Source organism: Procambarus clarkii, chromosome 55 (genome assembly GCF_040958095.1).
Source record: "Procambarus clarkii isolate CNS0578487 chromosome 55, FALCON_Pclarkii_2.0, whole genome shotgun sequence".
Classification (NCBI taxonomy): Eukaryota; Metazoa; Arthropoda; class Malacostraca; order Decapoda; family Cambaridae; genus Procambarus; species Procambarus clarkii.
Window position 1 is genome coordinate 27647400 of NC_091204.1, and position 26880 is coordinate 27674279.

Here is a 26880-nt window from a genome sequence, read left to right on the forward strand (position 1 = left end):
ATTAATGCAGCCCCCCTATTCTCATCTTGCCATGGGGGGGGGGGGGAGACATCTCCCGTCACGCAAGGTGCAGTCGCACCTCCACAGATCTCCAGTATCAGCTATTGATACTGGTAATGGCTCAAAAGGGCCACCACGTACGGGCTATTCATGCCCGTGCCACCTTTTGGGTGGCTTAATCTTCATCAATCAATCAATCCCATCTTGCAGGCAGTAGCAGAAAGGGCTGCAACAATGCATAATGGGCCTCAGAGTCAGAACCTACACAATTCATTTAGCTAAAGCAAGTTTTTGCAATCTTAATGAGCTAGTTTTTTTTTTTAAATCCAATGGTCATTGTCACACATCAACAATGGGGCACGAGAAAGACCGCAAGTGCAGTTTTCTAAATTAAAACCAAGACTGGGATATGTGGCGAGCTAGTGTCATAATTTATCTGTTTTTCCTGCGCACTGCCGCCCATCCAGTGGGGGGCTAAGCTGAGCAGTAGTAACATCTAGAAGTCTGCTGCTTTTATTGGTTGATCCATAGATGTGTACTGGCTCCTCTTGCATCATCATTGCATTAGTAGCAGCTAATAAATTAAACAACTAGCATATGTAAAGAGCTAGTCTAACAATTTATATGTTTTTTTATTTTTTATTTTTATCAGGCTCACTGCCCTTCTATCCATCAGACTGCGGCAGGATGGGTTACAATTGAGCCAAAAACAGTTGGTCAGGGCGAGATACAGCCTCATTTTAGAGACATTTACTATAGCAAAAGCTTGAACATCGGGAACTGAACGCAGGCCTGCATGAGAGTTGTTCTTGGCACTCAAATGTTTAGAGATTAAAATCTCTATAATTAGAGGGGACAACTAAAATACCACATCATTTTGTGAAATTTTTGCAATGTCCAATAGTATGGACGTTGGGGAACTAAGTCAGGACTTGCACGAACTAAGTCAGGACTTGCACGAAGGTTACTCTACATCCAGTCCAAATGAGGAAACATGTGAGAGAAAGAGAGGAAGCAAGATTTACTTCCATGGAAAACCTTTAAAAAAAAATTTGTGGCCAGAGTTTTTTGAAAATATTGACAACTTTTTTATACAGAATGAAACTCTTTAACAATAACATATATCCTGAAGAATAAATCTTCCACTTAGATATATATTTTCAGTTAGTTTAAAAGTTTGTATTTATTATTATAACTATGCCTTCCAAACATGGCTCATTAAAATAATTTTTTGTTTATGAAATTGCGTAAGTATTTATGCAATATTTATTATAAAACAATCATAATACGCAGTGGCATATCATTTTTATAGAGAGGCTTTATAAGGTAAATATAATAGCAATGCGAAACTATTTCTATCTGACGTATTATTTTAAATAAATACAGTTGGGCGAAAAACATGTCTATTGCCCGCGTGAGCGACTGGGGTGGGCTCTTGCTGATTCTATGTATGACTAACGACCCAGTGCAGGTTTGGAAGGCTTTGGCAATTAAAGCATTGTAAGATTGTGAGTGTTCAAGTCTAGGGGGGACTAAGCATTTTTTTTGTGTGAATGTGCAATGCCCGTGTTTATTTGTGTAAGTTAAAAATTGAGTTTTTGTTTGTGTATAAGAGTTTAGCAATGTGTTTAAGTGAGATTGTGCAACTGTTTTAAGTTTAGAGGGGACTAAGTATTTTGCGTGAATGTGAAATCCCTGGGTTTATTTGTGTAAGTTGAACCAAAAAAAAAAATGAGTGTTTTTGCGAGCGAGTTTGTTTAAACATGTGCTATCATTAAAAACTTCCAAAGTAATGACAGTAATGCCAAAATGAATTCATCTTTTCACTTTTTGAAAGGTGGAGGTGTAACATTTTCTGAAAACCTTTGTGCTTGATATACCACCACTGACATAAAAGGCAACTGATGGAGTCGACTTTTAAATTTTTACACATGATATCAAAAAGCATTTCATAGCAACAGATAGTGCCAGTCGAAGCGTTACATGAAGTTATTGGGGACCCCACCATGATAGCTAAGAACTACTATGATGTTAAAAAATGCAATTTAATACGGAATATGAACAGATTCCTAATATATATTAAATTGCTTAAACCACTCAACTACTTTCCTTCATAGTATATTTACAAGGGTCAAATTGATGTTTGGAGTGTCAAACCCAACACAATATGGCTGAGGCCCCACTATTTAGCCTTCTTTTCGCATTCTATGAAATATCACAGGTATTGTTAATACTTGTAACGTTTATTACAAAAGATAGACATACATTTGATGCTATTTTTCATATTAAAATCTAATTTCAGGCCCGACAAATATATCTATAAACAGGTTAGAACCATACAAATGCAAGCATGCCTTTTTCACCAGTAATCAACTGAATGACACAGAAAATGGAATCTTTACTTTGGCTACAGAAAACAGAGCAAAGCCAAGGGGGGATGACTGGAATAAACAGTTTCCAACCTGACTCTTCTCGCACATAAACATGTCTTTCTTGACCTCATTTCAAGTTATATAGAGTACTGAAAGCTCATTTTCCATAGCAAATATACTAAGGAACTCATTTTACGACTAGAACGCAAAATAGGACCCCTCATTCAGATTCAAAACACGAGAATTATTGACTGAACATTTACCCACTATCAAGCACACAGGACTCTTTAAAGCTATCTTAACTTCTTTAAAACCCTAATATGACCCATCTCACATGCAGATCCTGTTCTATGACTCGCCCTTCATGTCAATGTACCCCACAGTATCATGCAAATTCAAGATAAGGCTTACTACACCTATATATCCAACTTGGTCTTTGTAAGGAATCTTGACCTCCCTTCTATGCTTGACCCCACTAGGGTAATCATAGGTAGGGGGTCCCTATTGCAGACGTCATGTCACGTGACACCCCCGCGACAAATAAGGAAAATTTCACCTGATTGGCCCATGACCCCAGGACAGAAAGAGAATTTTTCTACTCGGCTCCTGATTGGTCAAAAAATCGCGCCCCGTTCTCACCGCTCACCTCTGACCATTACAGAAAATGGAGCGGTGCCAAGGGCTCCCTGTACTATTCAGTCATAGCCTCATTAAAGTACTCCAAAAACTTCTATATTCGCTTTCAACTGTGTTTCTTGGTTTGAATCTATTGAACATTCACCCTCTGATCTATTCATAAGTAGGAACCCCAAATTGATACTGTAACGGGGGGTGGGGGAATTAGCTCTATCTTGTCCATTATTCCACCCCCCAGTTAACTAACGAGGCCGGGGGAAACAGCTCTCTCTAGTCCGTTATCCCGTCCCCAGTTAGCTAACTATTCTAGAGCACCTCCAGAGTTCCTAAGACAACCTCTCTCGTTCAACACCTTGTAACCTAGGTATTTGACTACCTAGGTGCTACGACTACAAGGCGCCGTCACTTGATCAGTTACCCGAAACTCTAGAGAGAACTCTAGAATACATAATCACTGCCACAAACGTATAAGAGAAAATGAGAGGAAAGAAATGAATAGTGAAGTAATTAGTGAGGGTTTGGGGTGAGAGGTAGGGAGGTGGGAGGAGCGAGGAGGGTCATTAGTTGAAAGTGAGAGTTTAGAGAGGGGTGGAGGGAGAGGTGTAGATAGGTAGAAGTTGAAGAGTAGATAGGTAGAAGTAGAAGAGTAGATAGTAGAAGACGAAATGCTGCCACCATCCATTCATGATCATTACATACAAGACAAGGAATGGAACTTGTCTGTATCACAAAATTCTCAAAAGATGTTATCAAGAGATCATTATTAGTATGGTCCCATCTTTATCATGTACTCATTCTAAACCATGAAACCAGTAACTACAGAGGCTTTCTCACCTCAACTCAAAATCTCTAGGGAACAAAGTTAAACACAATTTAAATAATAAATTCATAATTATATTTCACATGAAGTATCATAATTTAGCAATTAAATTAAAATGTTCCAGTTTAATATGCAAAGTGAGTCATCATCCAAGAATTCGAGAACCCTACAACTTGACTGCCCCTGATCATCACACAACATATGTAAACACGACCAAGTCACCTTAATGTTCACTCACCGAGGACTGAGTCTAAGTTGAATAGAGAGGGGGGGGGGGGTCTGTAGCTGGACAGAGACTGTCTCGCCCCCTGCCGGCCGACAGCCTCCCTGCTAGGGACGTCTTCTCTGCTCTCGTCTGCTCTTCTCTTGATGCTGTTCTGTCTGTCAATTCTTTATGCTGGATAGCACTCCGAGTTTATATTGGGGAACCTAGTAGCTAACTCCGCCCACAAGTAGATAGCCTCCGGCACTACCAAGCCACTCCTTAAACGTCGGCTTGTTTGAAGGCTACCAGACTACAATTAAGAGCTTAGCGGAAGCAAGGTGAAATTCTCATGATCTGACCTCAGGTCACTTGAGGTCATTAACGCTTTGAGGTGTGAGATCTCAGGCAGACAACTGGCGCCTCTCAGATCCTTGTCTGTGACTCATGTACTCTATATATATTTTAAATAAACTAACTCAAACACTTTTACAGTGTTACATCTCCCCTTCTCCCCGAAATAAAGTTTTTGCAACACTGCTAAAGCAAGCTAGCTGTGTGCAACAACTTTATTAACGAAAAAAAAAATACATCCTAGCTAAACAAATATACATCATCCTACTCTAAAAAATGAAATATGTAGACAGACGTCCATTGTCTCTGGCTGGGCGACGTCACTGCTTGGTCTTGTAGATAATCCTGTACCACATTTCTTCAACACAACTGCCTCCGTCGCTTCTCCGTCGTTAACGCACAACAACCCTTGGTCAACCCGAAAGCCGTTACTACTTGAACTGTGCACAGGACCGTGGAATTCGGTTGTCCCAGCTGATCTGTAATTGGCCCTACGTCAGTCACCATGAGAGACGTATATTGGGGTTCTTCACAGCTATAGGGACTACAAGTTTCGAGACCTTCATATAGTTGCCAACAGTAGAAATCCCATCCTACTCTTCTTCCTCCCAGTTGCTCCAGCACGCCTCCTTCAGAGAGCTACTTCTGACAGCCACATCAAGTCCGCACGACACAGGATGAATCACTCAACAGAGCAACATGCTTGCAGGAGGGGCGGCCAGTTAAGGCAAACGATCCTGTCTTGCAATTACGCTCCATGCAATGATGCTGACACCAGCAAGGGACACGAGGCATCGTGTCTCACTCAGCTTGTCTTATGTTCTTCTTCTTCTTTCTTCTTTCTTCTTTCTTCTCTCTTCCTTCTTCTCTCTTCTTTCTTCTCTTCCTCCTCCCATGGGTCTTTGACAAGCGACCTGGGGTACATTGGGGTCCGTCCTGGGTAGACCGATGTTGGTGGGACAGACTGGAGTCGTTGTTGCTCCTCTTCCATCTTTACTGGGTCGTCTGGGGTCGTCTGCAGAACGACCTGGGGTCCACTGGGGGTCCGTTAGTCTTGGGGTCCACTGGGGTCCGTCCGTCCTGGGGTCCACTGGGTAGACCAATGTTGACCGACCGAGAGGGCTGCATCTTGGGGTCCCCTGGGGTGGTGATGGTGGTGGAGCCATGACCTCCAGGTAGTGGGCTAGTCGTGGTGGTGGTGATAAACGCCCCTGAGTGTGGTACACAGCAGCCGTCTCCCTCTTCTGTATATGCGTCGCGCCTCTCCTCTGGCTCCCACCTGTGAATTGAACATAAAGGCGACAATACCCGTGTTCCATGCTGTTGTGTGACCCTGTAGTTTGTATAGGGTTACACAGTTATATCATAACGCTCTCCTCCTGGCAACAACTACACTTCAATTTTTTTTTAATAATCCAATTAACTCTGAATGATATTGACTTGGTGGAACATAAAACAGTAACAGAGTAAAGTTAGAGAAGAGAGAATAAGGGCATCACTACTTTTAACTTGTCACAAAAAAAAATCAAAACTAATAGACAAAACACTAGCCTAAACTTAACTATACCTTTCCTAATCTTAAGTACATAATTAACCGTTACTCCCACCCTTAACCTACAGCCACCTACGTGACCCAGAGTGTTTCCCTAGCTTCTCCGCCGGTAAACAACTCAAAACTGTTGCCACCCCTGTGACCAGACTATCTAACATCGAGCGTCCCCAACGTGAAGTCTACTGACATACTAAGGCTCCCCCTAGCATGCTGTACAAGACCAGTACACCTCGGGTTATTGCGTTCAAATGGAGTAAAACAGTCGATCGCAATAATCTGAGCAGAACCACTAAAAACTACTTAAAATCTATTTAAGAACTACACCTGCCACTCCCCACTGACCTGGAGACCAGCGGTGGCTGGGTGTCCCCCTGGGACATGCGAGGTCACCTGTCACACTCAGCTGACCTGCACTACCCACCAACCGCTAGGTTCCCAAATCGCCAAATCTTATCACTAACATTAATCACTACACACGCAAGTTCTGGTGAACATTCCCTGAACACCACAAAACTCACAAAATCACTAAAACACATCGTCAGAAAATCACTATCTGCTAACCTGAAAACAGCTCGCTAAATCGCGAATATTAAATACCTGTCAAGATCTCCCTGATAGCGCCTGAGCGGCAAAAAGACACGTGGGACTGAACAATGTTAAAAGAACACCAACTACCTACAACATTGTTCAACACCGCTGCCAACATTGTAACGGGGGGTGGGGGAAATGGCTCTATCTTGTCCATTATTCCACCCCCCAGTTAACTAACGAGGCCGGGGGAAACAGCTCTCTCTAGTCCGTTATCCCGTCCCCAGTTAGCTAACTATTCTAGAGCACCTCCAGAGTTCCTAAGACAACCTCTCTCGTTCAACACCTTGTAACCTAGGTATTTGACTACCTAGGTGCTACGACTACAAGGCGCCGTCACTTGATCAGTTACCCGAAACTCTAGAGAGAACTCTAGAATACATAATCACTGCCACAAACGTATAAGAGAAAATGAGAGGAAAGAAATGAATAGTGAAGTAATTAGTGAGGGTTTGGGGTGAGAGGTAGGGAGGTGGGAGGAGCGAGGAGGGTCATTAGTTGAAAGTGAGAGTTTAGAGAGGGGTGGAGGGAGAGGTGTAGATAGGTAGAAGTTGAAGAGTAGATAGGTAGAAGTAGAAGAGTAGATAGTAGAAGACGAAATGCTGCCACCATCCATTCATGATCATTACATACAAGACAAGGAATGGAACTTGTCTGTATCACAAAATTCTCAAAAGATGTTATCAAGAGATCATTATTAGTATGGTCCCATCTTTATCATGTACTCATTCTAAACCATGAAACCAGTAACTACAGAGGCTTTCTCACCTCAACTCAAAATCTCTAGGGAACAAAGTTAAACACAATTTAAATAATAAATTCATAATTATATTTCACATGAAGTATCATAATTTAGCAATTAAATTAAAATGTTCCAGTTTAATATGCAAAGTGAGTCATCATCCAAGAATTCGAGAACCCTACAACTTGACTGCCCCTGATCATCACACAACATATGTAAACACGACCAAGTCACCTTAATGTTCACTCACCGAGGACTGAGTCTAAGTTGAATAGAGAGGGGGGGGGGGGTCTGTAGCTGGACAGAGACTGTCTCGCCCCCTGCCGGCCGACAGCCTCCCTGCTAGGGACGTCTTCTCTGCTCTCGTCTGCTCTTCTCTTGATGCTGTTCTGTCTGTCAATTCTTTATGCTGGATAGCACTCCGAGTTTATATTGGGGAACCTAGTAGCTAACTCCGCCCACAAGTAGATAGCCTCCGGCACTACCAAGCCACTCCTTAAACGTCGGCTTGTTTGAAGGCTACCAGACTACAATTAAGAGCTTAGCGGAAGCAAGGTGAAATTCTCATGATCTGACCTCAGGTCACTTGAGGTCATTAACGCTTTGAGGTGTGAGATCTCAGGCAGACAACTGGCGCCTCTCAGATCCTTGTCTGTGACTCATGTACTCTATATATATTTTAAATAAACTAACTCAAACACTTTTACAGTGTTACAATACCGTAGTACTCTGGTTACACCCCCGGCCCAAATCGCTTTGGGCCGGGTGGGCAGTTTTGCTCATGCTAATAAATTCTCCAAAAACGTTTATATGCCTTTCACCAGTGTATTTTTTGGTTTTCATCTATTGAACATTCATCCTCGGTACCTTTAAAAAGTAGGGAGCCCCTTCTTGATGCCTTAGACTCATCTTAAAAGCACGAGACAAAAAGTGAAAAAACAGGTTAGGATAGGGCACCAGTTCCTCAGGTACACCCTGGGTGGTGGGCCCTGGGGACCCCTGGGGGGAACGGACCACCCCACCCCGCCAGCCAGCCAGGTGCGCGCTGACTGTGCCCTAACATAACCAACTAAAATAAGTTTTTGGTCGAATCCGCCCGACGGGGTTGAGTCAGCATGGAAGTGCCGAACCGTTTCTGAAATTTTTTTCCCCATGTGTCTCCTTTTACACTACTCAGCTCCAACCCCCTGCCAGTAGAGAGAGGGGGGGCTGGAGCTACAGGTCCAGTACCAACCCCCTGCCAGTAGAGTGGGCTTGAGCTACAGGTCGAACTCCAACCAACTGCCACTAGAGAGAGGGGGGGGGGGCTGGACGTACAGGTCCAGCACCAACAGCCTGCCATTAGAGAGGGGGGTGGAGCTACAGGTCCAGCACCAACCCCCTCCCAGTAGAGAGGGGGCTGGAGCTACAGGTCCAGCACCAACTCCCTCCCAGTAGAAAGGGGGCTGGAGCTACAGGTCCAGCACCAACCCCCTGCCAGTAGAGGGGGGCTGGAGCTACAGGTCCAGCACCAACCCCCTTCCAGTAGAGGGTGGCTGAAGCTACAGGTCCAGAACGAACCCGTTGCCAGTAGAGGGTGGCTGGAGCTACAGGTCCAACACCAACCTCCTGCCAGTAGAGATGGGGGTGGGGGGGGGGCTGGAGCTACAGGTCCAGCCCCAACCCTCTGCCAGTAGAGGGCGCTCTGGAGCTACAGGTCCAGCACCACCCTCTGCCAGTAGAGGGGGGCTGGAGCTATAGGTCTAGCATCAACCCCCTTCCAGTAGAGGTGAGCTGGAGCTACAGGTCCAGCACCAACCCCCTGCCAGTAGAGGGGGGGTCTGCAGAAACAGATCCAGGACCAACCCCCTGCCAGTAGAGGAGGTCTGGAACTGCAGGTCCAGCCCCAACCCCCTGCCAGTAGAGAGGGGCTGGAGCTACAGGCCCAGCATCAACCCCCTTCCAGTAGTGGTGGGCTAGAGCTACAGGTTCAGCACCAACCCCCTGCCAGTATAGAGGGGGACTGGAGCTACAGGTCCAGCGCCAACCCCCTGCAAGTAGAGAGGGGGTGGAGCTACAGGTCCAGCACCAACCCCCTGCCATTAGAGGGGGGCTGGAGCTACAGGTCCAGCACCAACCCCCTCCCAGTAGGGGGGGGGGTCCTGGAGCTAGAGGTCCAGCGCCAACCCCCTGCAAGTAGAGAGGGGGTGAAGCAACAGGTCCAGCACCAACCCCCCCTGCCATTAGAGGGGGGGCTGGAGCTACAGGTCCAGCACCAACCCCCTTCCAGTAGAGTGTGGCTCGGGCTACAGGTCCAGAACGAACCCCTTGCCAGTAGAGGGGGGCTGGAGCAACAGGTCCAACACCAACCCCCTGTCAGTAGTCGGGGGCTGAAGCTACAGGTCCAGCACCAACCCCCTGTCAGTAGAGAGGGGCTGGAGCTACAGGTCCAGCACCAACCCTTTGCCAGAAGAGGGGGGCTGGAGCTACAGGTCCAGCTCCAACCCCCTGCCAGTAGAGGGTACTGGAGCTACAGGTCCAACACCAAACCCCCTGCCAGTATAGGGGGGCTGAAGCTACAGGTCCAGCACCAACCGCCCTGACATTAGAGGGAGGCTGGAGCTACAAGTCCAGCACCAACCCCCTGCCAGTAGATGGGGGCTAGAGCTACAGGTCCAGCACCAACCCCCTGAAAGTAGTCGGGGGCTGGAGCTACAAGTCCAGCACCAACCCCCAGTAGAAAGGGGGCTGGAGCTACAGGTCCAGCTCCAACCCCCTGCCAGTAGAGAGGGGCAGGAGCTACAGGCCAAGCACCATACCCCCTGCCAGTAGAGGGAGGCTCGAGCTACAGGTCCTGCACCAACCCTACTGCCAGTAGAGGGGGGCTGGAGCTACAAGTCCAGCACCAACCCCCCCCCCCCCTTCCAGTAGAGAGGGGCTGGAGCTACAGGTGTAGCAACAACCCCCTGTCAGTAGATGGGGGCTGGAGATACAGGTCCAGCAGCAACCCCCTGCCTGTTGGGGGGGGGGGGGCTAGAGCTACAGGTCCAGCACCAAACCCGTGCCAGTAGAGGGGGGCTGGAGCTACAGGTCCAGCACTAACCCCCTGCCAGTAGAGGGAGGGGGGCTGGAGCTACAGGTCCAGGACCAACCCCCTGCTAGTAGAGGGGGGCAGGAGCTACGGGTCCAGAAGCAACCCCCTGCCAGTAGAGAGGGGGTGTAGCTACAGATTCAGCACCAGCCCCCTGCCAGTAGAGTGCGGCTGGAGCTACAGGTCCAGCACCAACCCCCTGCCAGTAGAGGTGGGCTGGAGCTACAGGTCCAGCACCAACCCCCTGCCAATAGAGGGGGGCTGGAGCTACAGGTCCAGAACCAACCCTCTGCCAGCAGAGGTGGGCTGGAGCTACAGGTCCAGTACCAACACCCCTGCCGGTAGAGGGGGGCTGGAGCTACAGGTCCAGCACCAGTCCCCCTGCCAGTAGAGAGGAGGGGCTGGAGCTACAGGTCCAAAACCAACCCCCTGCCAGTAGAGGGGGGGCTGGAGCTACAGGTCCAGCACCAGCCCCCTGCCAGTATAGGCAGGCTGGAGCTACAGGTCCAACAACAAACCCCCTGCCAGTATAGGGGGGCTGGAGCTACAGGTCCAGCACCAACCGCCCTGACATTAGAGGGAGGCTGGAGCTACAAGTCCAGCACCAACCCCCTGCCAGTAGATGGGGACTAGAGCTACAGGTCCAGCACCAACCCCCTGCCAGTAGTCGGGGGCTGGAGCTACAAGTCCAGCACCAACCCCCAGTAGAAAGGGGGCTGGAGCTACAGGTCCAGCTCCAACCCCCTGCCAGTAGAGAGGGGCAGGAGCTACAGGTCAAGCACCATACCCCCTGCCAGTAGAGGGAGGCTCGAGCTACAGGTCCTGCACCAACCCTACTGCCAGTAGAGGGGGGCTGGAGCTACAGGTCCAGCACCAACCCCTCCCCCCTTCCAGTAGAGGGGGGCTGGAGCTACAGGTCCAGCACCAGTCCCCCCCCCCCTTCCTGTAGAGAGGGGCTGGAGCTACAGGTGTAGCAACAACCCCCTGCCAGTAGAGGTGGGCTGCAGCTACAGGTCCAGCACCAACCCCCTGCCAGTAGATGGGGGCTGGAGATACAGGTCCAGCACCAACCCCCTGCCTGTTGGGGGGGGGGGGGGAGGCTAGAGCTACAGGTCCAGCACCAAACCCGTGCCAGTAGAGGGGGCTAGAGCTACAGGTCCAGCACCATCCCCTTGCCAGTACAGGTGGGCTGGAGCTACAGGTTCAGCACCAACCCCCTGCCAGTATATTGGGGAGGAGCTACAGGTCCAGTACCAACCCCATCCCCCGTCCAGTAGAGGGGTGCTGGAGCTACATGTCCAGCACCAACCCCCTGCCAGTAGAGGGGGGCCTGAGCTACAGGGCCAGAATCAACACCCTGCCAGTAGAGGGGGCTAGAGCTACAGGTCCAGCACTAACCCCCTGACAGTAATGGTAGGCTGGAGATACAGGTCCAGCACCAACCCCCTGCCAGTAGAGGGGGGGGGGGGCTGGAGCTACAAGTCTAGCACCAACCCCCTGCCAGTAGAGGGGGGTTGGGGCTACAGGTCCAGCACCAACCCACTGCCAGTAGAGGGGGGCTGTAGATACAGGCCCAGCACCAACCCCCTGCCAGTTGAGGGGGAGCAGGAGCTACAGGTCCAGCACCAACCCACTGCCAGTAGAGGGGGGCTGTAGGTACAGGTCCAGCACCAACCCCCTGCCAGTAGAGGGGGGGTTGGGGCTACAGGTCCAGCACCAACCCACTGCCAGTAGAGGGGGGCTGGAGTTACAGGTCCAGCACCAACCCCCTGCCAGTACAGGGGGCTTGAACTACATGTAAAGCATCAACCCCTTGCCAGTAGAAAGGGGGCTGGAGCTACAGGTCCAGCTCCAACACCCTGCCAGTAGAAAGGGGCAGGAGCTACAGGTCAAGCACCATCCCCCTGCCTGTATAGGGGGGGGGGGGCTGGAGCTACATGTTCAGCACCAACCCCCTGGCAGTAGAGGTGGGCTGGAGCTACAGGTCCAGAACCAACCCCTTGCCAGTAGAGGGGGGGCTGCAGCTACAGGTCCAGAACCAACCCCCTGCCAGTAGAGGGGGGCTGGAGTTACAGGTCGAGAACCAACCCCTTGCCAGTAGAGGGGGGGCTGCAGCTACAGGTCCAGAACCAAACCCCCTGCCAGTAGAGGGGGGGGCTGGAGCTACAGGTCCCGAACCTTCTCCCTGCCAGTAGAGGGGGCTGGAGCTACAGCTTCAGCACCAACCCCCTGCCAGTAGTAGGGGGTTGGAGCTACCGGTCCAGAACCAAATCCCCTGCCAGTAGAGGGGGGCTGGAGCTACAGGTCCAGAACCAAATCCCCTGCCAGTAGAAGGGGGCTGGAGCTACAGGTCCAGAACGAACCCCCTGCCAGTAGAGGGGGGCTGGAGCTACGGGTCCAGCACCAACCCCCTGCCAGTAGAGGGGGGCTGGAGCTACAGGTCCAGCACCAACCCGCTGCCAGTAGAGGTGGGGTGGAGCTACAGGTCCAGCACCAACCCGAAGCCAGTAGAGTGGGGCTGGATCTACAGGTCCAGCACCAACCCCCTGCCAGTAGGTACGGGTGGATGGAGCTACAGGTCCAGCACCAACCCCCTGCCAGTAGAGGTGGGGTGGAGCTACAGGCCCAGTACCAACCCCCTGCCAGTAGAGATGGGCAGGAGCTACAGGTCCAGTACCAACCCCCTGCCAGTAGAGGGGGGATGGAGCTACATGTCCAGCACCAACCCCTTGCCAGTAGAGGGGGGGGGGCTGGAGCTACAGGTCCAGCACCAACCCCTTGCCAGTAGAGGGGGGGGGGGCTGGAGCTACATGTCCAGCACAAACCCCTTGCCAGTAGAGGGGGGGGGGGGCTGGAGCTACAGGTTCAGCACCAACTCTCTGCCAGTAGAGGGGGGATGGAGCTACAGGTCCAGCACAAACCCCTTGCCAGTAGATGGGGGGGGGGCTGGAGCTACAGGTCCCAATCCAACCCCCTGCCAGTAGAGGGGGGCTGGAGCTACAGGTCCAGCACCAACCCTCCCTGCCAGTAGAGGTGGGGCTGGAGCTACAGGTCCAGCACCAACCCCTTGCCAGTAGAGGGGGGGGGGGGCTGGAGCTATATGTCCAGCACCAACCCCTTGCCAGTAGAGGGGGGGAGGCTGGAGCTACAGGCTCAGCACCAACTCTCTGCCAGTAGAGGGGGGATGGAGCTACAGGTCCAGCACAAACCCCTTGCCAGTAGAGGGGGGGGCTGGAGCTACAGGTCCCAATCCAACCCCCTGCCAGTAGAGGGGGGCAGGAGCTACAGGTCCAGCACCAACCCTCCCTGCCAGTAGAGGGGGGGGGGCTGGAGCTACAGGTCCAGCACCAACCCCCCTGCCAGTTTAGAGGGGGGTGGAGCTACAGGTCCAGCACCAACCCCCTGCAAGTAGAGGTGGGCTGGAGCTACAGGTCCAGTACCAACCCCAGGCCAGTAGAGGTGGGCTGGAGCTACAGGTCCAGTACCAACCCCCTGCCAGTAGAGATGGGCTGGAGCTACAGGTTCAGCACCAACCCCATGCCAGTATATGGGGTGGAGCTACAGGTCCAGTACCAACCCACCCTGCCAGTAGAGGGGGCTGGAGCTATAGGTCCAGCACCACACTCTGCCAGTAGAGGTGGGGGTGGAGCTACAAGTCCAGAACAAACCCCTTGCCAGTAGAGGGGGGCTGGAGCTACAGGTCCAGAACCAACCCCCCTGCCAGTAGAGGGGGCTTGAACTACAGGTCCAGCACCAACCCTTTGCCAGTAGAATGGGGGCTAGATCTACAGGTCCAGCTCCAACCCCCTGCCAGTAGAAAGGGGCAGGAACTACAGGTCAAGCACCATCCCCTCTGACAGTAGAGGGGGGCTGGAGCTACAGGTCCAGCATCAACCTCCTGCCATTAGAGGTGGGCTGGCCCTACAGGTCCAGAACAAACCCCTTGCCAGTAGAGGGGGTTCTGAGCTACAGGTCCAGCGCCAATCCCCTGCCAGTAGAGGTGGGCTGCAGCTATAGGTCCAGCACAAACCCCCCTGCCAGTAGAGGGGGGCTGGAGCTACATGTCCAGCACCAACCCCTTGCCAGTAGAGGGGGGGGGCTGGAGCTACAGGTCCAGCACCAACCCACTGCCAGTAGAGGTGGGGCTGGAGCTACAGGTCCAGCACCAACCCCCTTCCAGTAGAAGTGGGCTGGAGCTACAGGTCCAGCACTAACCCCCTGCTAGTAGAGGTGGGCTGGAGCTACAGGTGTTGCACCAACCCCTGTGCCAGTGGAGGGGGGGGGGGGCTGGAGCTACAGGTTCAACACCAACGCCCTGCCAGTAGAGGTGGGCTGGAGCTACAGGTCCAGTACCAACCCCTGCCAGTGGAGAGGGGGGTGGAGTTACAGGTCCAACACCAACCCCCCTGCCATTAGAGGGGGGCTGGAGCTACAGGTCCAGTACCAACCCCCTGCCAGTAGAGAGGGGGATGGAGCTACAAGTCCAGCACCTGCCCCCTGCCAGTAGAGGGGGGGGGGGCTGGAGCTACAGGTCCAGAACCAGCCCTCTGCAAATAGAAAGGGGGCTGGATCTACAGGTCCAGCTCCAACCCCCCTTCCAGTAAAGGGGGGGGGGCTGGAGCTACAGGTCCAGCATCAACCTCCTGCCAGTAGAGGTGGGCTGGAGCTACAGGTCAAGCACCAACCCCCTGCCAGTAGAGGGGGGCTGTAGCTACAGGTCCAGTGCCAATCCCCTGCCAGTAGAGGTGGGCTGGAGCTACAGGTCCAGCACTAACCCCCTGCTAGTAGAGGGGGGGCTGTAGCTACAGGTCCAGCGCCAATCCCCTGCCAGTAGAGGTGGGCTGGAGCTACAGGTCCAGCACCAACCCCCTGCCAGTAGAGGGGGGCTGTAGCTACAGGTCCAGCGCCAATCCGCTGTCAGTAGAGGTGGGCTGGAGCTACATGTCCAGCACCAACCCCCTGCCAGTAGAGGGGGGGGCTGGAGCTACATTTCCAGCACCAACCCCCTGCCAGTAGAGGGGGGCTGGAGCAACAGGTCCAGAACCAACCCACTGCTAGTAGAGGGGGGCTGGAGCTACAGTTCCAGAATCAAGCCCCTGCCAGTAGAGGGGGGCTGGAGATATAGGTCCAGCATCAACCTCCCTGTCAGTATAGAGGGGGGGGGGGGGTAGCTGGAGCTACAGGTCCAGAACCATCTCTCTGCCAGTAGAAGTGGGCTGGAGCTACAGGTATAGCACTAATCCCCCGCTATTAGAGGTGGGCTGGAGCTACAGGTCTAGCACCAACCCCTGTGCCAGTAGAGGGTGGGGGGGGCTGGAGCTACAGGTCCAGCCCCAACGCCCTGCCAGTAGAGGTGGGCTGGAGCAACAGGTCCAGCACCAACCCCTGCCAGTAGAGAGGGGGGTGGAGCTACAGGTCCAGCACCAACCCCCTGCCAGTAGAGAGGGGGATGGAGCTACAGGTCCAGCACCTGCCCCCTGCCAGTAGAGGGGGGGGGGCTGGAGCTACAGGTCCAGAACCAGCCCTCTGCCAGTAGAGGGGAGCTGGAGCTACAGGTCCAGTTCCAACCCTCTGCCAGTAGAATTGGGCTGGAGCTACAGGTCCAGTACCAACCCCCTGCCAGTAGAGAGGGGGGTGGAGCTGCAGGTCCATCACCAACCCCCTGCCAGTAGAGGGGGACTGGAGCTTCAGGTCCAGAACGAACCCCTTGCCAGTAGAGGGTGGCTGGAGCTACAGGTCCAACACCAACCCTCTGCCAGTAGAGGGGGTTGGAGCTACAGGTCCAGGACCAACCCCTGCCAGTAGAGGGGGGCTGGAGCTACAGGTCCAGCACCAACCCCCTGCCAGTAGATTGCGGCTGGAGCTACAGGTCCAGCACCAACCCCCTGCCAGTAGAGGGTACTGGAGCTACAGGTCCAGCACCAACCCCCTGCCAGTAGAGGAGGACTGGAGCTACAGGTCCAGCAATAACCCCCTGCCAGTAGAGGGGGGCTGGCGCTACAGGTCCAGCACCAACCCCCTGCCAGTAGAGGGGGACTGGAGCTACAGGTCCAGCACCATCCCCCTGCCAGTAGAGGGGGGCTGGAGCTACAGGTCCAGCATAATGGTGTTGACACTGACCACAGGTGATAATGGAGTTGTCACTGTCCACAGGTGATAAGGGGCTGACACTGTCCACAGGTGATAATGGGGCTGACACTGTCCACAGGTCATAATGGGTCTGACACTGACCACAGGTGATAATGGGGCTGACACTGACCACAGGTGATAATGGGGCTGACACTGCCCACAGGTGATAATGGTGCTGACATTGACCACAGGTGATAATGGGGCTGACACTGACCACAGGTGATAATGGGACTGACACTGTCCACAGGTTGAGGACCTCTGCAGGATGAGGGAGCCCGTCAAGAGGCTGGTGGAGGCTGGCCGGGTGGTGGCCGTCCAGGAAGACCAAGATGGCCGCCGCTCCGCCAGGATAACGCTAGAAGACGGACAGCTGTACCTCCACCCACTCCTGCGTCAGCCCACTCCCGCCGATGCCCACACCCTCCAGGTTACTTTATTATACCCACTTCACTTATTGACATTACTGACTTATTGAGTTTTTATAATTTATATGATGACATTTTGTTATACAGTTATCAGCATGATTTATTTTATTTTCTGCAGGAGAGTGAGGTTGTGGGCATGCTGGAGCCCTCCTGCACCCTGGCGTTCCTTGACCTCGGGTGGGCGGGGTTAACAAGAGGGCGGGTCACCATCCGGCTGACCCCTGACACTCCTCTGGCCAGACAGTTTGTGTTGTTGTGTACGGGCCAGCGGGGCCACACCTACCACAACACTAAACTTTTGCGGGTGGTTTACAAGGGTAGTCAGTGGGAGTGTGTGGGGGGCGGAGACTACGAGAGTAATGATGGTAAGGGAGGAGCCCCACTGCTGCCTGACCTCCAGGGGCAGTACCGGATGTCAGACCGGGCAGGAACTGTGTGGGCCACGTTTGGGCCGGAGGATCCCAAGAGTGCCCAGTTCGTCATCACCACCAGGGACAGCCAGGATGGTGTCCAGTGGCAAGATGTCTTCGGTGATGTGGTGAGTGGCCTGGATGTGGTGAGGGCAGCAGTCAACCACAGTGACATTACGGAGGTGACTGTGGTGGACTGTGGTGTTGTGCTGCCACTCTAGTTCACTGTACCACCACCATCACTACTGTGGTGTTGTGCTGCCACTCTAGTTCACTGTACCACCATCATCACTACTGTGGTGTTGTGCTGCCACTCTAGTTCACTGTACCATCACTACTGTGGTGTTGTGCTGCCACTCTAGTTCACTGTACCACCACCATCACTACTGTGGTGTTGTGCTGCCACTCTAGTTCACTGTACCATCACTACTGTGGTGTTGTGCTGCCACTCTAGTTCATTGTATCATCACCATCACTACTGTGGTGTTGTGCTGCCACTCTAGTTCACTGTACCATCACCATCACTACTGTGGTGTTATGCTGCCACTCTAGTTCACTGTACCACCACCATCACTACTGTGGTGTTGTGCTGCCACTCTAGTTCACTGTACCACCACCATCACTACTGTGGTGTTGTACTGCCACTCTAGTTCACTGTACCATCACCATCACTACTGTGGTGTTATGCTGCCACGCTAGTTCACTGTACCATCACCATCACTACTGTGGTGTTGTGCTGCCACTCTAGTTCACTGTACCATCACCATCACTACTGTGGTGTTATGCTGCCACTCTAGTTCACTGTACCACCACCATCACTACTGTGGTATTGTACTGCCACTCTAGTTCACTGTACCATCACCATCAGTACTGTGGTGTTATGCTGCCACTCTAGTTCACTGTACCACCACCATCACTACTGTGGTGTTGTGTTGCCACTCTAGTTCACTGTACCGTCACTACTGTGGTGTTGTGCTGCCACTCTAGTTCACTGTACCACCACCATCACTACTGTGATGTTGTGCTGCCACTCTAGTTCACTGTACCACCACCATCACTACTGTGGTGTTGTGCTGCCACTCTAGTTCACTGTACCATCACCATCACTACTGTGGTGTTGTGCTGCCACTCTAGTTCACTGTACCACCACCATCACTACTGTGGTGTTGTGCTGCCACTCTAGTTCACTGTACCACCACCATCACTACTCTGGTGCTGTGCTACCACTCTAGTTCACTGTACCACCACCATCACCATCATTCCTGCATCACCATGGACAGCGTGTTTTGATGCCAATGTAATTTAAGGACACACCTTTATCACTATATCATCATAACTTCACTGTCTTTGGTATTTAACACTTTGATATTTATACTTTGGTATCATTCACGGCTGTATCACCATCAATGCTATATCTTCTCAGTACTGTAACCTATCATTGCTGTAACACTATAGCTTCACTATCACCTCTATATATCACCATCACTTCAGGCCCCACACTTGGGGTCATATACTGACCATGTTGAGTAACAAATTGTTGGTGTCACCATATGACAGCTGTTGTCACTGTTATATCACCAACAGCTCACTATCACATAACACTGTCACTGCTACACCAACATCATTTCACTTTCACCGCATTATCACCTCACACTGATAGATTTCCTCCTTGCATTCACTGTTATATCACTATCATTGCTACAGTACCACCACCGCACCATCACTACTATATCACCATCACTGTCATATCACCATCACCTCACTACCACTACTATACTACCATCACTTCACTATCACTCGGGTGTGTTGTGATATTACCATACTGGTCCATGGTGTGTTGTGATATTACCATACTGGACCATGGTGTGTTGTGATATTACCATACTGGACCATGGTGTGTTGTGATATTACCATACTGGTCCATGGTGTGTTGTGATATTACCATACTGGTCCATGGTGTGTTGTGATATTACCATACTGGTCCATGGTGTGTTGTGATATTACCATACTGGACCATGGTGTGTTGTGATATTACCATACTGGTCCATGGTGTGTTGTGATATTACCATACTGGTCCATGGTGTGTTGTGATATTACCATACTGGACCATGGTGTGTTGTGATATTACCATATTGAACCATGTTGTGTTGTGATATTACCATACTGGACCATAGTGTGTTGTGATATTACCATACTGGTCCATGGTATGTTGTGATATTACCATATTGAACCATGTTGTGTTGTGATATTACCATACTGGTCCATGGTGTGTTGTGATATTACCATACTGGTCCATGGTGTGTTGTGATATTACCATACTGGTCCATGGTGTGTTGTGATATTACCATACTGGTCCATGGTGTGTTGTGATATTACAATTCTGGTCCATGGTGTGTTGTGGTATCACCATACTGGTCCATGGTGTGTTGTGATATTACCATACTGGTCCATGGTGTGTTGTGATATTACCATACTGGACCATGGTGTGTTGTGATATTACCATACTGGTCCATGGTGTGTTGTGGTATTACCATATGGGTGTGAGGTGGTGTTATGACCACACATACACCAGTATGATCATACTGTAGCTGGTGTATGATGTGCTCAAACTGTATAGTGATGTCTTGGCTGATTAGCCTAGTATCATGAATATTAATTTATGTAGTTATTCTCTTTTCGTCAACACACTAGAATTAAATGTGTATTGCCAATGTATGCCACATATATCTATGTATATTATATATCTGTACCATAAGTCCTTGCCATGTATTTGTGGATATATATTAGAAGTCTAGTGAATAGCAGTAGCCTAATGTCATATAGCTTGAAAAACATCCGTATATGCTTATATTATGGAATGCTACATAATGCTGTATAGGAAATATTATGTGAATTATGATGGAGAATGTATAAATTTAGGTCTCGGATGTATTACTGTCGTGTATACTGTGTAATTTCCCTTTCATTATTGTTCATTACATTGTCCTCTAACATTAAATTAGATTATGGCACTGTGAGATATATACCATATGAACATAGTTTTGATACACACATGTATATATATATACTTTATATTGTATTCGTGTATACTAATGTATAATGGCTGGCTGACAGACGTCTTGAAATCCTCCCTTAACCCCTCCTCCCCTCTCCCGCCAGTGTTACCATGTCTTGCCAATATGAATTCTTTGTTCACATATTTTTATATGGGCAGCTGCCAGGGTGTGATGCTCTATGGGACAGTCCTCTGCTATCTTCGCTAATTATGCTGGATGCTATTTCCTCTTTCTTATTTTTCGTTTTGCTTTCCCCCTCTTCTATTTTCTGGTTTTCATTTCCCGCCGACTTTTTGCCAGTCTTGATCATTCTTTCGAACATCTTTTGTTTTGATGCCCGGATGTTTGGGGAGGCACACTCTCACATGAAGAACTGTGGTACCCGACCTTGCGAGGGAGGGGACGCTTTTATTGTCAATCCTCGCCTTCATTGCTGAACCCGATCTCAACGGACTGATGATTCTTAGGTGACGACTGCAGAGCATGTACTCATGATGCACCCCTGGGGGGGAGTCCCATCTTGTCGGGGTGCTCTATCCTCTAATTGTGGCTCCGTGTTGGGCATAGGGCTTATTCGTGAAGGAAATTATTATCTGCTCTTTTTTATGCCACTGAATGCTCCTCTTATAACTTCTCAGGCTCGTAAGGTATATATTACGGGGGTCCAAGCCCCCCGAGACAAGACGGACTGTGTTGGAAGACTGGACTCTGTAGCCCCCGCTACATTGGGCCCAGACCGAGCTACTCCTTTGACCCTCCTGACTACCCCCCTCCAGTCCCCTGCCACCCAAGGGTTGAGCCCCAAGACCCCAGAGATGACCACCTCATCACCTGGAGTGGCTCCTTTTCTCATTGTGACAACTGGGCCTCTTACTATCCCCACTTCTTACTAGGGGCAGTTGGTTCCAACCCCCCCCCCCCCTACCTACAGCTGCACTCACATGATTCCTTCCAGTGCTAATATGTTTCACACCTTGTTTGGCCCTGCTACATGGACTAAATACTTTGATCTCAACCATCTGGAACCTTCAAGGCCTGATGATTTCTTCCACCATAAACACCTCGTTGATTCAGTGGATGTTACTTTTAACCCCAACTGTACTGGTACACGAGTTGTTGTTGTTCCTTCTCAGGAAGCAGCTGCCCGCTTAGCCGCATTGTCCAGCACTGGGGAGGCCCCTGTTAGGCTCTCCAAAAATACCCAGTTAAATGTCAGTATTGGCACCTAACATCAGCCCGACTGTCGACCTGAGAATGGTCCAGGACGGACCGAAACGTCGCCGTCCCTTCACTTTCTAGTGTGTGGTTTGATCAACATTTTTCAGCCACGTTATTGTGACTCTTCGCTTGCAGCCCGTGCCATGTTGCAACTGGTGTTTGGGACTTGAAAGACTGCCACGAGGATATTAAACATATACTTGAAGCCCAAGGCCATCCTGTCCTCCAGGTTAATACGTTCACTTGACCCTCTCATGGTCGTCGTCATCAGCCTCTTCGAGTTGTGAATATCACTTTTAATAGTAGGACCCTTCTGCCTTCTATAATTCCTGCTGTTGCCAGATGCTCGATTCTGAAGTACATTCCCTCTCCTGGACTTTACAACAGGGGCTGGAACTTTGGGCAAGGTGCCCTCAAATGCACAAGTGCAGTGTCACAAGGCTCAGATGACATTCATTATGAGATGCTGCATCATCTCCCTCCATGCACGTTCCAGTATTTACTGAATCTGAATAACCGTATCTGGGAGTCGTCGTCTGTTCCTGAGGACTGGTTCGAGGCAGTAGTTCTTCCTATTCGGAAACAGGGGTCTCAAATGACATCCCCCCTAAAGATTTCCGCCCCATTGCCCCTCACAAGTTGCATTTGCAAATTCCTTGAACGTATGGTCAATGTCCGTCTAATGTGGTTCTAAGAAAACCATCACCACCTCTCCTGTTCTCAATTTGGCTTTTACAAGTGCCGCAGCGCGACTGATATCTCGGTAAACTCTGAGGTCTATATTCGTACTGCTTTTGCTGCAAAGGCCTCCATTGTTGCTGTCTTTTTTTACCTGGAGAAGGCATATGACACCACCTGGAGATACCATATTCTGTCCCAACTCCGTTCCTTTGGCCTTCGTGGTAATCTCCCTCTCTTCCTCTGAAGCTCTACAATTTAGCTGGTTTACTGGTTTAGCCCAACTCTACAATTTAGCTGGTTATAAAGCCATTCATAACTGCAGGCCTAACAAAAAAGGTGGCGGTACAACAATATATTACAAAGATACCTTCATTTGCAATAGTGTCATTAGTGATAGAGACGACTATTGTGAATATACCTTTGCCAAGTTCTCCAGTAAATCCCTTAAATCCTCCCTGATAATCGGTGCCATCTAAAGATTTCCTAATACCAACATAGCTTTATTCTCTGACAATGTAAGGAATCTTATCATAAATAACAATCTCAACAAAAATCACATTATTCTGGGAGGTGATTTCAATATTGACCTGGGTCTTCAAAACAACCCTCAAGTTGACTATTTCCGTTACAGCATGCACTCCTGTATGCTAATCCCCACAATCACCAAGCCCACCCGAGTCACTCAAACATCTGCCACTACCCTGGATCACCTATGGACTAATATAACAGCTCCCCTTACATCTGGGGTAATTTATGACAGAACAACTGACCACTATCCTACTTTCCTCATAGCAAACATTGACACATCACCACCAGAAACCAAAAAACTTTCATTCAGGCTACATAGTGAATCAGCTTTAGGCAATCTCTCCAATGCACTTCACAATATTAACTGGGAATCTGAATTTAATAATTCACAGGATATAAACTCATCAACTAACCTCTTTCTCTCCAAAACTCTAAGCCTCTACAACACTCACTGTCCTCTCCTTACCAAACAAGTAACTGATAAAAGAAAAAATAACCCGTGGCTCACAAGTGGCATAATTAAATCAATCAACAAAAAACATGAATACGAAAAGAAATTTAGGAGTGGCCTAATTTCAATGGAAGTAGTTAAAAGGTACTCATCAGTGCTTACCAGTATCATAAGAACAACAACATAACAACATATCATAAGAACTCACCTGTTGAACAACAAGGTGAGGATTGCTGTAACATAGCCAACACCCTAATTAATTCAAAGATCAGTGTCAATGTTCAAATCAAATCGGCTATTAGGATAGATAAAAACAATCCCTGTAACAGGAGAATGCTCATCAAACTTGCAAATCCCTCTGCGAAGTTTGACCTCATACAAACAGCTGCTCAGCAAAAAACCAACCTCTATATAAATGAGTGTCTTACAAAGCAGCGTGGATCCCTCCTCTACAGGCTGCGCCAAATTCGCAAACAAAACCCTGGTCTTATCAAGCAGTGCTACACTAGGAATGGTACGATTTTTGCGAAGAAAGAAGCTACAGGAAAAAGATATGAAATAAAATGTGACCAACAACTCCTGGCCTTCTTAAGTGATTGTGGTATATCTGAAAACCTGAACCCGACCAATGCCAGTACTTAAAATAACTCTTTCAGTGCCTGAGCCTAACCTAACTTAATCTAACTTTGTCTAAGATGCTGTCTCTGCCTTACCATTTACCTGATGTTCTCCTATTCATATAATTTCCTAAATAATCCATCAAGTCTCCATGCACTTATGCAAGCATCTACCTCAGTTTCATTGTAAAATTTTACTCTTAAATCTAATCTTACCCTATTCCATTTATATTTTAAATTTATTTGTATTGATCTATGTCATTTATTGAAATCTATTATTGATCTCATTTTTGTTCTTTTAATTAAGTTCATACTAATTATAAGTTAAAACTAAGCTTAATAAAATTTATTATCTTTAAGATTATTTTACTTTACAATTATCATTTGTCAAATTTTTTTATATATTCATCTTGACAGTCTCTACTGATTTTTTGTTCTCTCCGCCAAACTTGTGTATCCTCCATGGCTATCTAGTGACCTTAATTCTACCTCTAATTGTTTCAATTCCTTCTTTGCTTGCATTTATTGTTGTGTCTTGCCATAATTATTCTCTAATTTAGCAGACTCAATACTTTGTAAGCTCTTATTGTATTGTTATATTATTATATTGTTGTGTTTTGCTATAATTACTTCCTATTTTACAGCAGATTTGTTTTTCATCTGTTCATGTAATTGCTTATCTTATTGTATTGTGACATTCTTTTCTATATTGATATATTTTTTCTGTCTATTGTTACTTACACTGTACCTGAGAGTACCTGTAAGCAATCTACCTCATTTTTCATTTTTGCTCAATTTTTTTGTATTGCCTAGTCTTGTTTATATTTTTGTTTTGTATATCTATATCTTGTGTTTTGTATAGTCCATGTTTATATGTTTTTTTCTTTAATCTCATTCATTACCTAGGTTTCCTAGCCTAGCCATACTCCCTTACTCCATTGTACCCCTGTAAGCCCCCTTTTGTGTTTGTTTGGTACAGTATTGTGTACTTTATTTCTTTTTGTTTTTCTTGTTTTTCCTGCAATCAGCTTTTTTTATGCAGTCAAGTATAGACCCAGAACTTAACCTCTTATCCACTATCTATGACAATAATCACTTTAATGATCTAAATTGCAGATATTTTGCAGCACATGATGTAAACAATATATTAACTCATTGTCACAATATCTCTGTAATCAATTTGAACGTTAGATCCCTAGGTAAACACTTCGATGATGTTAGTGCCTTGATTGAAGCTATTGACAACAAATTCTCTTTTATTATACTTACTGAAACATGGTTGAAAGATGATACTACTCAACTCTTTAACATGCCTAACTACTCATCAATCCACAACTGTCGTCAACTTCAGAGAGGTGGTGGCACTGCTCTTTACTACCACCAAGAACTAACATGCTTAAAAGAAATTAGAACTAGAGACTGCTATGGGGAGTATATCTTCGCCAGCTTCAGAGTCAAGGGTGCCGAGTCTATCCTGTCTGTGGGTGCAGTTTATAGAATTCCTAACACTGATGTGTCCGAATTCAACTCAAACCTTAGAAATCTAATACTTGATAACAGACTGAACAAAAACCACCTAATTATCGCAGGGGACTTTAATATTGACCTCTGCGAGCCAGAACACCCTACTGCTGTATAGCTTCCTCAACTGTATGAATTCCTGCTTCCTCATACCCTTAATCACTAGACCTACTAGAATCACTGATAGCACTGCCACGACTCTAGATCACATCTGGACAAATATAACCTCTCCGCTTACTTCAGGTATAATCACCGATAGCACTACAGACCATTACCCCACATTTCTCTTAACTAACATTAGCAAACCACCTCTTGAGTCAAGAGAGATACGTTTTAGACTACACAATGAAACTGCTATAGACAATTTTATAACTGCTACTGATAATGTCAACTGGGAGTCCGAGTTAGGTAACATAGAGGACATCAACCTAGCAGTTCAATCTTTTCTTCAAAAAACTCTTAGCCTTTATAACACCCACTGTCCTATGCTTACAAAACAAGTCACAACCAAAAGGCTAAACAATCCCTGGCTTACAAAGGGAATACTTAAATCTATTAATAAAAAACATGACCTGGAGAAAAAGTATAGGTTAGGAATTGTCTCCAAAGAATTCTCAAAGAATTACTCATTATTGCTATCTAAGATAATTAGACGAGCCAAAACTAAATACTACGAAGATAAATTTACCCAAATAAAGAGCAACATTAAACAAACATGGAGAACAATTTCACAAATATTGGGATCAAAGAAGTCTTTAAATAACAAACCGACTCTCCTGTCTAATAACGATGGTCAGCTTTCAGCCTCTGATTCTGCTATTGAGTTCAATAGGTTCTTCTCTTCCATTGGTTCATCCCTTGCTAATGATATTCCATCTTCCAGTACTGACATTAAGGACTATCTTACAGGGAACTATCCCCAGTCTCTGTACCTAAAGCCTATTAATTCCATTGACGTCAATGAGATAATCCTTTCCCTTAAAACCAAGTCTGGTGCCCTTGAGGAGATACCAACTTTAATCTACAAAAAAGCCTCCAGATCTTTAGCCCCTGCTATTGCTTTGCTCTTCAACAAGTCACTTGAACTCCAAACCTTTCCAGATATTCTAAAAAAAGCGAGAGTAACGCCTGTCCACAAATGTGGTGATCTCACAGATGTTAACAACTACAGACCTATATCAATCCTGCCAAACTTGTCAAAAATTTTTGAAAAACTAATCTATAAGCAGCTTTACTCATATCTAGCCAAACTCAATATACTTAGCCCTTGCCAATATGGCTTCAGGCCCAAAAAAGCACTAACGATGCACTTATTAGTATGCTTAACTCGATTCATACAGCTCTTGATAAAAATGAGTTCCCTGTTGGGTTATTTGTGGACCTGCGTAAAGCTTTCGATACTGTCAACCACCAAAACCTTCTTCTTAAATTACATCATTATGGTGTCAGAGGACACTCCCTACAATACCTCAAATCCTACCTTACTGACAGGCTCCAATGTGTTTCTG

The 26880-nt window shown here is 48.4% G+C and overlaps 1 protein-coding gene across 1 annotated transcript in view; it reads left to right on the forward strand.

The window, feature by feature from the left end:
* The window catches only part of LOC123765805 (uncharacterized), a 76757-nt gene extending 52547 nt beyond the window's left edge, over nucleotides 1-24210 (forward strand). Inside the window, exons 5-6 of the mRNA XM_069305566.1 lie at nucleotides 16713-16892; nucleotides 17009-24210. Of these exons, the coding sequence (XP_069161667.1) occupies nucleotides 16713-16892; nucleotides 17009-17521 (693 nt within the window). The 3' untranslated portion in view covers nucleotides 17522-24210. The remainder of the gene's footprint in view (nucleotides 1-16712; nucleotides 16893-17008) is intronic.
* The last annotated feature ends 2670 nt before the right edge of the window (nucleotides 24211-26880 follow it).